We start from the raw sequence: 16,241 nt of genomic DNA, 5'->3' as shown, positions 1-16,241 counted from the left end.
TTATGTTTTTGAGAGACTTCAGAACGCTTTGACTGATGTATAAAAAATATAGCATAATACTAAATAATTTACACCTGGGATTCACTTTACTCAAATTAAATTTTCTAAAAATGCAATCAGATACTAGATATCGTTTCAAGAAAAGCTTTGAACATTTTCACAAATCATGATCTTTAAAATGCCTATGGTTTGAAGGCTCTGTGTCATTTGTTGGCGGAGTTATTGACCATCCTGTCTCAAAAATACGAGATTTAATAAGAAAGCAAAGGTTGTGAAAACAGCGACAAATGACCCTGAACAAAATACAAACACAAAATTGTTATTAATCATTTAATATTGTTAATAGTGATCAAATATATTATAGTTCAGTTTCAGTGGTATTTTAATATCGCTTTATTATTCTCAATTATAATTGTAATATATTCTCCTTTGTTTTAAGACTTGTTGTAAAGGCTTGTCTTGAATTGAATTAAACTGGTTGAAATTCACATTTGGTCATTCATATTTCAATTTATTTATTGAACATGTTGTTATACATATATAATGTCAATATAATGTACATAATATTTGCTACTTTATTTTTTTAGTCTTTTTTGTTGTAACAAAAAGACATGCTTTGACTGGGATTCAAACACTGACCACCCAGATGATAGGCAAGTGCCAAATCTACTATATCAAACTGTCAGTTATAGGCAAAGCTGAAACAGACAGGTTAAAATGTTTCCAACATAATCACGAGCAAATTAGTCAAATAAATTTGATGGAGATGTTTACAAAGAAAGTGGAATACGATAATACTTTGAGCTATTGAAATATATTTCACTAGGAATGACAACGTGTCAGGAATAGTTCTTTCCAGACCCTATGCAGACGACACGATCCAGAGTAGAGTGAGAATACATGAGGAAAAAAGGCATGCAGGATACAGGGATAAAAACAGGGGGGGCGTGTCCATGGAGTGCTGGTGGTCGGGGGAGGTGTGGCCGAGGCAAACGATCCAGGGATGAGTCAAACGGGAAATCCAAAACGGCTCAAAAGTCCAAGGCCAGGCGATCTATCAGAGGCAGATGATTAAAACCAGAACCAATTCTGGACCGACAGGGGAACGGGAACAGGAACAGAGACTAAAACCATAAAGGAGCCAAGCGCATCCAGGTCCTGAGCTCGCATGATGTGCGAACCAATGCAGAGCCTGGATTAGCATCAGCATCTGGCTCTTAAGGGGGAACTAGAAAGGGGCTGGAACAGGGAACAGGTGCGGGAGATGAAACTAACAAGGAAGGGCTGGAGCCCCCTTAAGAGGAGGGGTTGCGATCATGACACCCCATGATCAAAGCGTGATGAGCGGATATTTGGCTTAACCTGCATGGCTGAGGGCCGGCCTCCTGGCCATAGGACAAGGAGGCCAGAACCCCCACACAGTGTAACCTGTGGTTGCGTTGGTATTTATAGCATTTGGTGGAGGAAGGATGATGGGAGTGATTGCTAATTACTGACAGCTGGGTACAATTGAGTGTGGTTGTTGTCATCCATCCCTATATTATAAACTCCATTTAGATACTTGGATATTGTTATTAATTTCTTTAGATACTTGATTCCATATTATATTCCCTATTGAGCAGATTCTAAAAAGTATATGGTTTTCACTGCGATAACGAAAGCAAATATTCATAGAAAAGGTTAAAACATTTTAAAACATACATGTACCATTTAAACTTTATATAGTCAGAATGAGCACATCAAAAGTTTTCCCAAATAACCACAGTAAGTGACTGGGTGAACGACTTTGATGCTTTAAATGTTTATGAAGAAAGTGGAGCTCAGGTCTCAAGAGAATTAAAAGAAAAATAAGGTATTAAGAGTAATTAAAAGAGTGCTATTAAACACTTGAACATTACTCACTGCATTTCCATTCTCTTTCTCTCTACCAGTTCAATCCATTCAAATCTAGCAGTGATGACTCTTCATATGTCAACAAGAATCCCACTGTGAATGATGTGGCCCACTGTCTTGTCTACTTTGTGGCAGCAGATCAGCTGAGCATTATGGATGATCATGTTCTGCGGCTCATTACAGAAATCAGATCAGTGGTCTCTAACATTGGTAAGAAAATTATCATGTAAGATGCTATGAAATGTAATATTTAAAAATAATATGTATCATGTTTAAAATGATACCACTGGTTGAGCTCTTTGTGGACGCATCTGTATATGTTTTCTCTACTCACTACTATTCCCTGTTTCTTTTTTCTTTCATTGACTCTGCACCCTAACAGTCCTCTCAGTGTACTCCCCCTTGCTGGGGTACTTCTCTCTCCCTGCAGTGCAGACACACCTAACATCATTCTTCTGAAACACAGCCAGGGATCTTCAGGCCACACTCCTTGCTCTCTGGATTTCACTCTGGTTCATGTGCAGCATTCACACCTCCCCTGTCTTCACTCCAGGCAGTGGGACTAACTTACTGTACCCACATATCGGTGGTGACTGAAGCTGAAGCTGAAGCTGAACCCCGCCAGTGCCTTACTGTCTTCTGTGTCTTCTGTGCGCCATTTAAAAACACAGCCTGCTCACCACACCTCCTGATCATCTGAATGTCTGACCAGTATCCCTCAGCCATTAATCCACCCTCTGTTTTCTCCTCAGCACACAAACCCACTATAAGGTTTCTGCAGCCTATAGCTGCTCTGCTGTTCAGATTGGAATCATTGATGGCACGTACAGCCAGCAGTCTCTGCTGCCTATGGGTCTTCTATCACCAGGCACTCCCTCAGAGCCCCAGTGGACAGTGTTGACTTTCAGCTGTATCTCTTCAGAGACACAATAATGCTCATAGCATACTGGGTGCAGAACCTGCAAACAAAACCACCTCTCTGCTCTGCTTCTCAGTAGCATCAAAATCAACAATACCATCTGCCTCACAAACATACACACACTTTCTTTCAGTTACCAGTATTGTATATTGTATATTGTATATTGTATAGTATTGTATATGCTAGTATATTCTTTATATTTCTAATTGATGAGAACACACAGAAAACACATCTGGCAGACTTTTCCACCAACATAAACGCACTTAGGGAGAAGTGGTATTCCTTTATATTCTCCTTGTTCTGAGAGACAGAACATAAGTCTCTCCAGTGAAGTCAGACAGGCCATACAGATGCAGCCATTCAAATTGCATGGTACAAACCCGTACCGCAGGCAACTCACTACGTCATAACGCGTCATAACGCGGTACGTGATTGGCTGGCCAAAATGACCGACAGGGGCACTCATGGTGCGTTGGTCAGTTGTGGAAAGATTTAATCATTTAATGTCTTTACTGTGCAAATTTTAATCAGCTTAGTATTGAATATTTACAGATGCAGCCATTCAAAATGCACGGGCGATACCGCATTATTTTGTGCTGCGCTTTACGCAGTCTACCGCGAGTTACCGTAAATTCTCCTATAATACCGCAAGCAAAATAATAGTATCCGGAATTTCCGCAAGGTGGAGCTAATAAAGCTCAACCTCTCATGTTTGAGATGTCGCCATCAAAGTCTTTAACGAAGATATTACTAATAGTATTAATAATGAATGACCTTGGACAAGCTGTAAACTCAAAGTATTGCCCTGGTCCACATTCTTTTTTTCATTGACCATCTTTGTAAAAGTAACACCACAGCATTTCGCAATCACGCATTTGTTTCCAATAATGCAAAGTACATTAATTTTTGAGAATCAATTCACCATGCCTTTCACATGCTCATAAAAGAGATTGATTTAGGAACATAAACATATTACTGTATGCAAACTGTACTGTATACAGTATGTATACTGTATGTATATTTAATGTCTTAACTGTGCCCGTTTAAGTATTGAATATTTATATGGAATCTTACCACTGAAGGGAAATCTTAGTACCTGAGCATAAAAAGAATAGGAGCATACTGTAACGCGTGTGAAGGCCATAAACAATATTAATTTTGGAACTTAAACATACAGTATATGGCTGGTCTCAGTACTTTAAAGAAAACATACACACCAGTATTCCATTTCTCCCTAAACATTTTAAGCATCGAAGCCTTTAAGTAACGTGATACCGGAGTCAACAAGCATACTTTTAGAATTTGATTAAAAGGGAATATTATATGGAATCGCGTATCTAAAGAAATTAATAACAATATAATTATATTCATGTACCGCAACACAAGAATAGTACACGCTGTACATTGTCTGTTGATAATGTTTCTGTAGTGCTTTTTCAGCACTCTGTATGTGACCTTGCTGGTGGCACAGTGGGTTAGGTTCCTGACTCCCATGTCACATGGTCTGTGATTAAATCCTGCTGGAGCCATGAATTGTTTTTAACAAACATTTCTTTGAAAAAATGAAACGTTTCCCTGAGTCAGAGATTAAATAAAACCTCACTCGCACCAAACAAATTTATATTTCTAAATATCACAACATGATCGAATTTAAGTCATTTTAATAACAATGAATAGTCGTCTAGGCATTACAATATAAACATTTATATTGATTTAAATCGCCTTTTGATTTAAATCGCAAATGCGGGTTTAAATATATGTGTTTTTTGATTCACAATCAGACAAATGCAACATAAATTGATATCTTTGTCTTCTAAGTATCTTAATAAACAATAGCTTTTAATAAGCATGGCTTTCTCCCCGTTTAGATTTATTTTTCTTGGGATCTTGGGATCAAACGTGGAAAGATTAGATTGTAATCGTTTTTATTTTTTAAATACATTTTAGAAAAGTGTAATCTATACTAAAAAGCTGGACACCACCTGCTATAAAGATACATATTGTAATACTTTCGAGTTAGGATAGGACAGACACGAGAACTCAGACTTGCGGAGTTAAAGCAAGTTAAAGCCTTGATTTTATATATCACCTTTAAAAGTGGCATCTCAAAGCAAAGTAAATACCCAACACTGATTGTACCCATCTGTCATGCTAATAAAGTACCTTGAATTGAATTGAGGGAGAGAGGGGGGGAGGGCAAGCGAGAGAGCCAGGACAGACAGGCAAATAAGATACACTCCACAGACATTCACAACAGCGACATATCATAAAACGTTTGCACATATAGTTAAATTATTAGTTGTTTTTAAGGAAGCTAAAAAAAAAACTTGAATTACTTATCCAGTCTCTCGAAATAAAGTTATTTTTCAAGCAATGCAACAAAAGTCGGGCAATGTTTTTTTTTTTAATCCAACATTGACAGCCACATCTTAAATCTTGTCAGTCAGCTCTTTTTCTCTATCACCTTAAGGACAGCACATACAAGGGTTAATTGCACAATGGACCGCGCAAAGAAATTTAAAATAGTCTTCTTTAGTTGTGAGGGCAGGAGTGGATCACAGAAGGCATAATCAGCAAATTAGGAAAACAAAGAACAGGACAGGTGAGACGTTTATCCAAAGAGCGAGTGATCAGAAAAAGGAAAAGCTGTTACGCCCAGGTTTTACGCTCTCTCTCTGCTGAATGAATAAAAGCATTTTATTAAAAACGCGTTTGTGTTTGTCTGGGTATTTACTTTGTAATCTGTGGTTTACATCTACTGTATTGCTTTGAGATGCCACTTTTAAAGGTGATATGTAAAATAAAGTTTTTTATTATTGTTATAGAGAAACATGATCAGATTTTCCCTGGTTCAGAAAAAAGACTATTAAAATCTGTAATCTTTCCACTTGTATGTCATCGGAAAATACAAGAAGTTTCTGCTTTGTGTAAGGATGGTATCAAAAAATAATCTAAGTGGTGAGAAAGCTGTGCTCCTCAAAGCGCTTTACAGGATAAAAACAATAACAACAATAGTGTTAGGCTGGGCAAACGATTTTTTCATAGAAATACAAAATGAGATATAATGATGTGTTCCAGATAAGACATTAACAAGTAAAACCCCCCTCTCTGCGGGAGTGCTGGCTGTGACGAATTAAACCGGTTTCACAGGTATTTTCAAAGTAGAAGGGGGCGAGATTTCCAGCGAAAGACACCTCCCCCCTCCAAAACCAAGGAAGTACAGTACTTACTAGTTAAGAAAGCTAGGCTCCTCAATGAAATCGCTTTAACATGCTAATGCGTTGGTGTAACAGTCCGGGCGTGGCAAGCTTCTAATGTCAACTCGACTCGATTGGAAGACAATGAACATATTCTAGCCCTAAATGAATTAATAGCAAACATGGTTTACATAAAATACATTTTTCCAAGAAAGTATATAATAATACGATCTATAGTTGAAATCTGAGCCTTAATAAAAAGAAAAGGCATTTTCAGAGAGCAATTACGCTGTGTTTATGTAGAAAAAGTGATTAGGTTTATGAGCAACCTAATTACTTATTAATTTAAAACACTATATAAAATAAAGTTTATTATTAATTTGCTGGACAGAGCGGTGAACATTATTATGGATAAGACAAAGATAACGATCCTGATCAGTTTAGAAATCTGTGTACGCTGTAAGGTTTTTACTTCTTAAACTTTTAAAATACACATTTCGAATAGGAAGAAATCATCTTCCTGGTACAGTATGTATAGCAAACCAGCACGTCTTTTTTCTCCAATCAGAGGGGTTAGACGCTCGGTTAAAAGCAAAGGAGAATGTCTGTTATAATGGACATAAAAAAAAGAGTTCACTGGCATTATATCCTAGAAGACACAGACCGGCGCCAGACCGGGAGAATGCCCGCAGCGTAAAAGAAAATGCCTGATGAACTAGGGATTGGACAGTTTCCAAGTGCTTGTACAATCGATGGAAATGTTCAAATAAATGTGCAAAAGAAAAAACAAAATAATCATTTATTTCTTTATCATATTGGCTAGCTAATGTCCTCTCTTTGCTAGTTAGTGGCCGTGTTTCTGCGTTGGGTAGCAACGGGTGACTGTTCTCAGGCGGAAGATGTAAACAGCTTAATTTTCGTGTTAAATAATTTTTTTTTAAATTAAAATTCATTCTATACAGCAATCGCATATCTGGGTACCGTTTTATAAAACTTTCATGCTTAAAATGTTTAGGGAGAATTAGAAGACTGGTGTGTATTTTTTCTTTAAACTACCAAGACCAGCCATACACAGTACAGTTTACGTACATACAGTAATGTTTATGTTCCTAAATTAATATCGTTTATGACCTTCAGATGCGTTATGCTCCTCTTCTTTTTATGCTCAGCTACTAAAATTTCCCTTTAGTGGTAAAATTCCATTTAAATATTGAAAACTAAGTGGATTAAAATGTGCACAGTAAAGACATTAAATGATTAAATCTTTTCACTACCAACCAATGCACCACGAGTGCCCCTGTCGGTCATTTTGGCCAGCCAATCACTTACCGCAGGGCACCGTAGGGTGGCTTGTGGGTAGATTACCTTACCGCGGGTTTGTACCGCACATTTTGAATGGCTGCATCTGTATATTGAATTTTACAACTAAAGGGAAATTTTAGTAGCATAAAAAGAAGAGGAGCATTATGCATCTGAAGGTCATAAACGATATTAATTTCTGAACATAAACATATTACTGTATGTAAACTCTACTTTATATGGCTGGTCTTGATACAGATGCAGCCATTTAAAATGAGCGGGGTAAGCTATGGTAAAACGCGGTGAGCGTGTCGCATCACAATGCGTCATAGCCCGTCATATCGCGTCATACCACATAATACTGCAGTAAAATAATAGCATCTGGAATCATCACCAGGTGGAGATAATAAAGCTTAACTCTCATGTACAGCATTTGAGCTGTCGCCAGAAAACACCAGGTTTCAAATCCCAATCACTGCTGAGGGACAATCTTTATTCAATTAAGAATTTAATTTAATTAAAAATTAAACATTAAAAAGTTGGCATATTTTATGAAAGCAAGATTGCTCAGTTGGACAAAAGTACATAGCCTACCACCTTTATCATAAATATTTTAATTATGCAGAAATATCTTATGCATCACAGTCTTTACCGAAGATATTACTAATAGTATTAATAATGAATGACCTTGGAAAAGCTGTAAACTCAAAGTATTACCCTGGTCCACATTCTTTGTAACCGTCTTTGAAAACGAAAATACTTTCTTTTTTCATTGACAAAAAGTAACACCACAGCATTTCGTTGGTCTGATCATGCATTCGTTTCCAATGATACAAAGTAAGTCTTGAGAATCTCCGATTCACCATGCCTTTCACATGCTCATAAAAGAAATTAATTTAGGAACATAAACATATTACTGTACGTAAACTGTACTGTATATGGCTGGTCTTGGTAGTTTAAAGAAAAAATACACACCAGTATTCCATTTCTCCGTAAACATTTTAAGCATTGAAGTCTTACATGTTATTATTTCAGAAACGTTTTTACATGCTCCTTCTGACCATATTATTGTACGTTTATGTACTTTGTGAAAAGTGATCGTTTTAACCTTTTCTGCAAATATGCTCGTTATCAGAGTAAACAAAAGCATACTTTTAGAATTTGATTTAGGAAATATAATATGGATTCGTACATCTAAATAAATTAATAACGGTATAACTATATCCATGTACTGTAGCACAAACAGAAGTATTAGACTTTCCATTGCTATGTGTGTAGCTGTCACTTGACTGGCCTTGGTGGTGTGACAGCTCAAGTGACTGATTTATAACCCTGAGGTTGGGTGTTCCACCCAGCTGTCACCATGAGTTTTCTTTTAACAAATAAACATTTCTTTGAAAAACTAAAATAGCAAATATTATTGGCATTATATTGACATTTTTATATTTCTAAATATCACAATATGTTCTGTATGTACACAGCGGTACCGCAGGGTGTAGGGTGCAAATCGAAAACCCTACATTAATATTGTGTATTTGCCTGGGGCTGCGTGGTTTTCGCATCTCTCTCTCTCTGTGCTGAATTTCACTCCACTCTCTGAGTCTGTGTCTACATTGTTTGTAAACAAACCTGTTTTACAGGTATTTTCAACTTAGAATGGGGCGAGCTTTCCATGAAAGACACTCCACCTTCCCCCACGGACACATGTTTTCTTAGAAAAACAGATTCACAACACGAAGCGTGCATCAGTCTTCTGTATAAAAACATTGGTTTGAACACCATGGGAGCTGTTTTTAATAAGCTGCTGAGTAAAGAATAGGAATATTCCTGCTGTCAGCAGTATTGTGTATATAGTTGACCCTTACCTGAATGAAAACAGGACATAAAGAAAGGGTTTCAGAAATCAAACAAAGCTTTATTCCTGTGCTTACAGTCTGGGTTATGCTGTTATGCTTCCTATGCTGATATATGGGTTTTTCGCACAAAGCCGTATTGAAAAGTATTTCTCGCGTTGTGAACGTGTGTACAAGCAAGTGTTCTCACAACTCTAAGAGGTTTTGTGAAAATGCTACAGGCGTGCCAAAATCGTTTTTGAACTTTTAGCTGACTTGACCTTCCCCGGTTTTCATTTTCAGATTGTGAATCAAAAAAGGCATTTAATAAACATGCATTTGTGATTTTAATCAAAATGGGGTTAGACCATTAGACATGCAATACACTTCCTCGTGATCATCTTAGAATCTTTGTGTAAGCTTTAAGTTTTTTTTTTACTTTTTAATTATACACTTGAAACACTTGAATTTTGTAAATGCAACACACATTCCGTACAGATACAGTACAACCACATTCTCCTGTCTTCCCATGGTGTAAAACGAATTAGCAGGTGATTGAGATAAAAATGCATCGCCCATTGAGTGGAATGTTCTCATTTGTTCTCAGATATAAAAAGAGGTGATAATTCTTAACAATTCCGTGTCGCATTAACTAACTCTTCAGTTTATTCTGCCAGACAGTACATGAATATAATTATATCGTTATTAATTTGTTTAGGTACGCGATTCCATATTATATTCCCTGTTAATCAAATTCTAAAGGTATGCGTTTGTTTAATCCAATAACGAGCGAATTCACAGAAAAGGTTCACAAAGTATATAATCTTATTATGGTCAGAAGGAGCACGTAAAAACGTTTCCGAAATAACCACATGTAAGACTTTGATCCTTAAAATGTTTAGGGAGAAATGGAATACGGATGTGTATTTTTTCTTTAAACTACCAAGACCAGCAATATACAGTACAGTTTACATAATATTTTCATGTTCCTAAATTAATATATTTTATGAGCATGCGAAAGGCATGGTGAATCGGAGATTCTCAAGACTTACTTTGTGTGATTGGAAATGAATACGTGATCGGATCAACTAAATACTAGTTACTTTTTGTCAATGAAAAAATAAAGTTTTTTCATTTGCAAAGACGATTACAAAGAATGTGGACCAGGGTAATACTTTGAGTTTACAGCTTGTCCAACGTCATTCATTATTAATACAATTAGTGATATCTTCGGTAAAGACTGAGAGCAGGAACATTCCTATTCTTTACTCAGCAACTTATTAAAAACAGCAGCCACGGTTTTTTACACAGAAGAGTGACACAGCTTCGCCTTGTGAATCTGTTTTTCCATGTTTACAAAGAAAGTGGAATACAGTAATACTACCTGCTATATAGATACATATTTTCTAGATATTTAGATCCTTAAATTAATATAATTATTTATTTCTTTTGATACATGATTCCATACTATATTCCCTATTATAAAACGAATAATTCCGGTCCTGAAATCTGATTGGCTGATACACATTCGAAGCCGTGCTATATTCTCTAATATACGCACACCCCGGAATTTTGACTTCACTGAGTGATAAAGAAATTTTAAAGACTACTTCTTAGCGTAAATAAAAAAGCTTGGATTCTCATGTATCTGATATCTTTTTCTGCTGTCTTTGTTGCTTGAGGATCCTTGTGATATTTTGAGCTCTCGTTGAATGATAAGTGTCGCATAGTTTAAGTCATTTTCATTCTTAGAAATTATGAAACACCCAGTTTAAAGCAAGGGAGTTTTTATGTCTGTTATAGTAAAAGAAAATTCCTGACAAACTAGGGATTGGACACTTTTTCAGTGCTTGTACAATCGATGGAAATGTTCAAATAAATGTGCTAAAGAAATAAACAAAAAACAAATCATTTATTCCTTTATCATATTGGCTAGCTAATGTCCTCTCTTTGCTAATTACTTGTGGCTGTGTTTCTGCGTTACGTAGCAACGAGGGACTATATTCTCAGGTGGAGGAATGTAAACAGCTTAATTTTCATGTTAAATAAATTTAAAAAATTAAAATTCATTCTATACAGAAATCGCATATTTGGGGACCGTTTTATAAAACTTTTATGCTTAAAATGTTTAGGGAGAAATGGAATACTGGTCTGTATTTTTTCTTTAAATTACCAAGACCAGCCATATACAGTACAGTTTACATACAGCAATATGTTTATGTTCCTAAATTAATATCTTTTATGAGCATGTGAAGGACATGGTGAATAGAAGATTCTCAAGACTTACTTTGTATGATTGGAAACGAATGCGTGATCGGATCAATTAAAAGCTGTGGTGTTACTTTTTGTCAATGAATAAAATAAAGTCTTTTTGTTTACAAAGACAGTTACAAAGAATGTGGACCAGGGTAATACTTTGAGTTTATAGCTTGTCCAAGGTCATTCATTATTAACATTATTAGTAATATCTTCGGTAAAGACTTTGATGCATAAAATATTTCTGCATCATTAAAATATTTATGATAAAGGTGGTAGGTTGTGTACTTTTGTCCAACTAAGCAATCTTGCTTTCATAAAATATACCATTTTTTTTAATATATGACGATTAACATACTGTAATACAGTTTAAATTTAAAAGTCTAAAGAGTATACAACTTAAATTCTTAATTGAATAGAGATAGTCCCTCAGCAGTGATCAGGATTCAAAACCTAATGTTTTCTGGTGACAGCTCTAATGCTGTACAGGAGAGGTTAAGCTTTATTACCTCCACCTGCCGGTTTTACAAGGTGATTCCGGATACTATTAACATAATCTAATTTGCATATGGTAGGATGCAGTATACTGTGACACGCCCACTGTGTTATACCGCAGCATACCGCACTTGTTTTGAATGGCTGCATCTGTATACTCGATATAGAGACCATCACAGCTGTAGCTCATCAAACCCTCAATTCACTACACCTATGTTTTCCCAAACTGGCTGACAGCCTAGAGCTCATTGTAAAAACACTCAAGGACTCAATGAACACACAGCTTTCTACACAATTATGTGTAACATTCAAATGCTGAAAATGCATTCTACGTATTTCTAATTGATGAGACTTAAGCTAACATGATTTTATCTCTCAGATAGTTAACATTTACAAGTAAAAAAAAACTTGTATTTGGCTGCCTGTGATTAATATACTTTTTGTTACAATTTGTCAAACAGTTATCTCTCCCATGGAACCGCTTACAGGAATGCCTTGTTTTATTGCTCAATAGTGACTTTAAGGAGGGATAAGATCACCCTCAGATTGGTATAGATTCTCTTGTAGAGCTCATTATAGGACACACAATGTATAGATCTGACAGGCAGGTGTCAGAGTTAGAGAGTAAATGCAAACTGAAATGAGTAACAACAGACAATTCAATTTAATCTGACTGGGCATAAAACAGCAACTAGCTATTCAATTTAAAAAATAAATTAAGATTCTTTAAAAGATTTATGCCAAAATATAAGTACAAGTACCTTTTTAGAGCTTGAATAATAATAAATGTTGTTCAAGACATTCATTTGCAGAAACAACAGTGGATTTAATGAAAGCCTCTAGTATCATAGAAGATACAATATAAACAAAGAATTTGAGAGCATTTTTAAATATTATTAAATCAGGCTCATATATGCAATCTGCACAAATTAGCAAAAGACGACTGCTCTTTGGCTGTATAGTAATTACGAAAGACATTAATAAAGTTTTGGGTCACACTGACTGCAATCACTGCACAGCAATAATTCAGAATTCGCCACTACAGGAGCCCTCAGTGCTCACTCACTCCTGGAGGTAGGTACCTTGCTCATAGCCATCACAGCTGTTAAAGCTAAAGGGTCCTGTCTAAAAGGATAGTTTTAAAATTACTTTGCTGTGGTCATCAACCTAAACTGAATTTAAACCCTGGAGAGTTGTAATGACACATGGACAGTTTTGTGGCCAAGACAAGAAATAAAACAGAGATGAGGATTGTAGTGTGCTCTCACGAGGCACCAGTTCTGTAGGGTTTGGGCATTTACTGGGACAATTATGAATTGTAGCAGTAAATCACAAAATGATTCTTTTAATGGCTTTAGAATCCAACCATGCGATATAACTCAAACAATGCACACACACAGGTACTAATACACGAGGATACATTTATTAATACATAGAATATGCATGTAAACCTAACAGATCTTATCGAGAGGGTTATCAGAATACAAAAGGTATATATTCAATCAGTTACGAAGAGTTACATATATCAAGAAAACATACATTCAGTATATCATTCATTTAGACTGTTTCGTAATTGAACTTGGTTACAACTTCTACATTAGATACTCAAAACAAGTACATAACTCTTAGGAATTAAATTGATATCAACTGGTTGGGATAACAATTGAATTCTCGAGCTGTAATGCATTGAAGTTGAATACTCATCCAATCTCTGGGGATTCAGATCTCCTGCGGGCTCTCTGGCTCCGTGCCAGGCTGTATTGTGCGGCTTGCGACGGTGTGCTGCTGATGCTCACTGACCGGCTAGTTAGTGTTGGCTTTAACTAGCAAAGTTTGTGCACAGGAGAAAAGATACTGTGGGTCAGCAAGTCAGGAAGAAGACCGGTTCGTTCCTGATGAAGCGCTAGTTCTGGATAGTGATTCAGCTGTCCACAGTTCCGACCTGTTCAGCAGGCTTGCTGCTGATGCTAACCTTGGGTGGATCCTTTGGTTACGCACTGGCCACCTCCGCTCTCGACTCTTAGAACAAAGGAAAGTTCTGGCACTCGGACACACTGGCCGTTCCGTGGTTGTCCGGGCTGAGTCTCAGGATGGTCAGGAGGTGCGCTGCGAGAATGTCCTGCCCTTGGGAGCCTTCTGCTCCTGGAATACTCATTTAGAATTCACCTACTGGAATAGTCCCTAGAATAGTCTCCTACAGGCTCTCTGTGTTGCCTGTTTTTACCTGGAGGAACTTCAGCTCATTCATTGGCTGAAAGTTCCATGGGCATCAGAGTCCCACGTGGGTTACTCGGCCCTACCAGTCCCTGATTGGTTGATCAAGGTGAGATATGACTCACTTACTCCTGACACCTAGGAATGCAGTCCAGATGTCCATCTGGCACTCCCTAGACAGATAGGCGCCAATGGGTGACCATTGATCATGATAGCCAGGCTTAGCTAAGTGCATCCCCATTTGGGAGCTGTCCCTTATCGAAAGAAAACATCTTTAAATCAGCCTGCATGAATAGCTTCTCTGTGGCTGCACCACAGAGATGAAGAGAGAGATGGGGCCTCATTTGGGAAAGCACAGCAACACTTAATTCTGTCTTATTAACAAGCATTGCCGCTACAGGATATTAGGTCTTACAATACAAAAAATAGCACCTACCATTTACACATATGCACCAAATAATTCTACACCTGATCAATGCTGTAATAAATTGGGAACTTCCATTCAGCACTATTAAACTGCTTGGTAAAATACAGATTCACAACAACATCTAAAACATTGTCAAATAAAATTGTGAGAAAAACTCTAAAATATATAATAATATCAATGACGGATTATTTTCTCCATCAGTGTGAAATGATGAAAGTAAAACACAACACAACGCAATCTAAATGGTACAGACAAAACTTTCACTACATCTGAAAAACAAAATTAAAACGTATAAAAGTTTTAAAGATCCCAAATAAAAGAGAGGTTTGTTCCAATAATTCTGAATGAATAGTATTTCATGACAAGTATAGCCTTACATTACCCCAAGAATATGATCCACTACACCTGATAGACTGATCTGAGGAATATTCTAAAGCTGAATTAGTGAAGTACAAAAATACAGTGCATAAAATCAAATTGCCTGGAAGAAGCTCAGAAATAATAGTCAATAATAGCTCCACCTTTGCCATTTCCCTGCCTCTGAAATCTTAACTTCTGCATAACGAAGGTTTGATAAAAAAACAAATTTATTTTGTTTTGTTTCTGCAGATATTCCCCAGGCTGTGCTGTTAACTAAGGTGGATAAAGCCTGTCCATTGGTAGGAAAAGATGTCAGGAAGGTGTACAGGAGTAAATACATCAAATCACAGGTGAGTTTAAACTTTGCTATTTAATATTAATATATTACTGTCTCAAGTTACACTTTAATAAAGAGAATGCAAACCTGACCTTAATATTCAAGAAATACTCCTTCAAGGTTTGTACCTTATTAAAATATTGTAATCAGCTTAAATTACTTTTGCTGATTTGCTTCATAATCAGTCGCCATCTAGGCTCCGGCTGGAAGGAGACAGTAAGAGCTCTGAAGTTAAGGGATCTTGTTAGAGTCTAACGGCCTCTGAGACTCTCAGTGAGGTATAGTAGGCTTGAAGATTATGCAGGAGATGCATTACTGAGGTGGGTCTTGGGTCTGAGACAAGCAGGTTGCAGCCTCTTTGCTTGGCCCAGTAATTTAGAAATGTGTTGTTGAGGAACTGAAGCATCTTCTCACAAAAGAAAGGAGAACAGAGTCTGGAGAGCACAGGCTGTGTCACTAGTCTCCCTGCATACCAAGATCTGCAGACACACAGGCATTCACTGGGACATTTGACATTAATAGACATTAGATTCTTTGATGTTTACAGTATGTCTGCAATGTTTAAAGTACAATTAAATTCCTTGGACTTGTATGTTATATTTAATCAATCATCTGTCTTTCTTTATATTTCAGATAGAGAGGTTTCATCAGATATCGGGCATTCCTGTAAACTGCATTCTTCCCGTGAAGAACTACAGTGAGGAAATCAGCCTGAATGATGACATTGATGTCCTGGCCCTGACAGCACTGCTGCAGATACTCAGATTTGCAAATGGACACTTACTAAACTTGACGCAAATGGGATATAAGAAATAAAGTTGTAAAGTATTAATAACTATGCACTATATTTTAGAAATTTCGCTGATGCATATCTAAATTAACAGCTAAGTTAACTCAATTTTGTTTCTTGTTTTTCTGATATTCTCATATATTTTTTAGAAATTTGACAAGGGAAAAATGCCTTTGTATAAGAATATGAACAGAAAAAATAATAAAAACCACCTAATGCTAA

At 36.7% G+C, this 16,241-nt stretch overlaps 1 protein-coding gene across 3 annotated transcripts in view; it reads left to right on the top strand.

Annotated features, from left to right (window-relative positions):
- Nucleotides 1-16,241, top strand: part of LOC148647118 (interferon-induced protein 44-like) — a 47,784-nt gene extending 31,543 nt beyond the window's left edge. For 2 of the 3 annotated variants that reach the window (XM_088609362.1, XM_088609361.1), the window contains exons 8-10: nt 1,932-2,103; nt 15,142-15,242; nt 15,863-16,241. In XM_088609362.1, the coding sequence (XP_088465488.1) occupies nt 1,932-2,103; nt 15,142-15,242; nt 15,863-16,045 (456 nt within the window). In that variant the 3' untranslated portion in view covers nt 16,046-16,241. Of the gene's footprint in view, nt 1-1,931; nt 2,104-2,645; nt 2,891-15,141; nt 15,243-15,862 lie in introns of those variants that run through there. The other variant, XM_088609364.1, reaches the window with a different exon arrangement.

This window comes from Lepisosteus platostomus, chromosome 16 (genome assembly GCF_059453375.1).
Source record: "Lepisosteus platostomus isolate fLepPlt1 chromosome 16, fLepPlt1.hap1, whole genome shotgun sequence".
Taxonomy (NCBI): Eukaryota; Metazoa; Chordata; class Actinopteri; order Semionotiformes; family Lepisosteidae; genus Lepisosteus; species Lepisosteus platostomus.
Note: the sequence above shows the minus strand (reverse complement) of the source record. Positions and strands in the feature narration are given on the sequence as shown.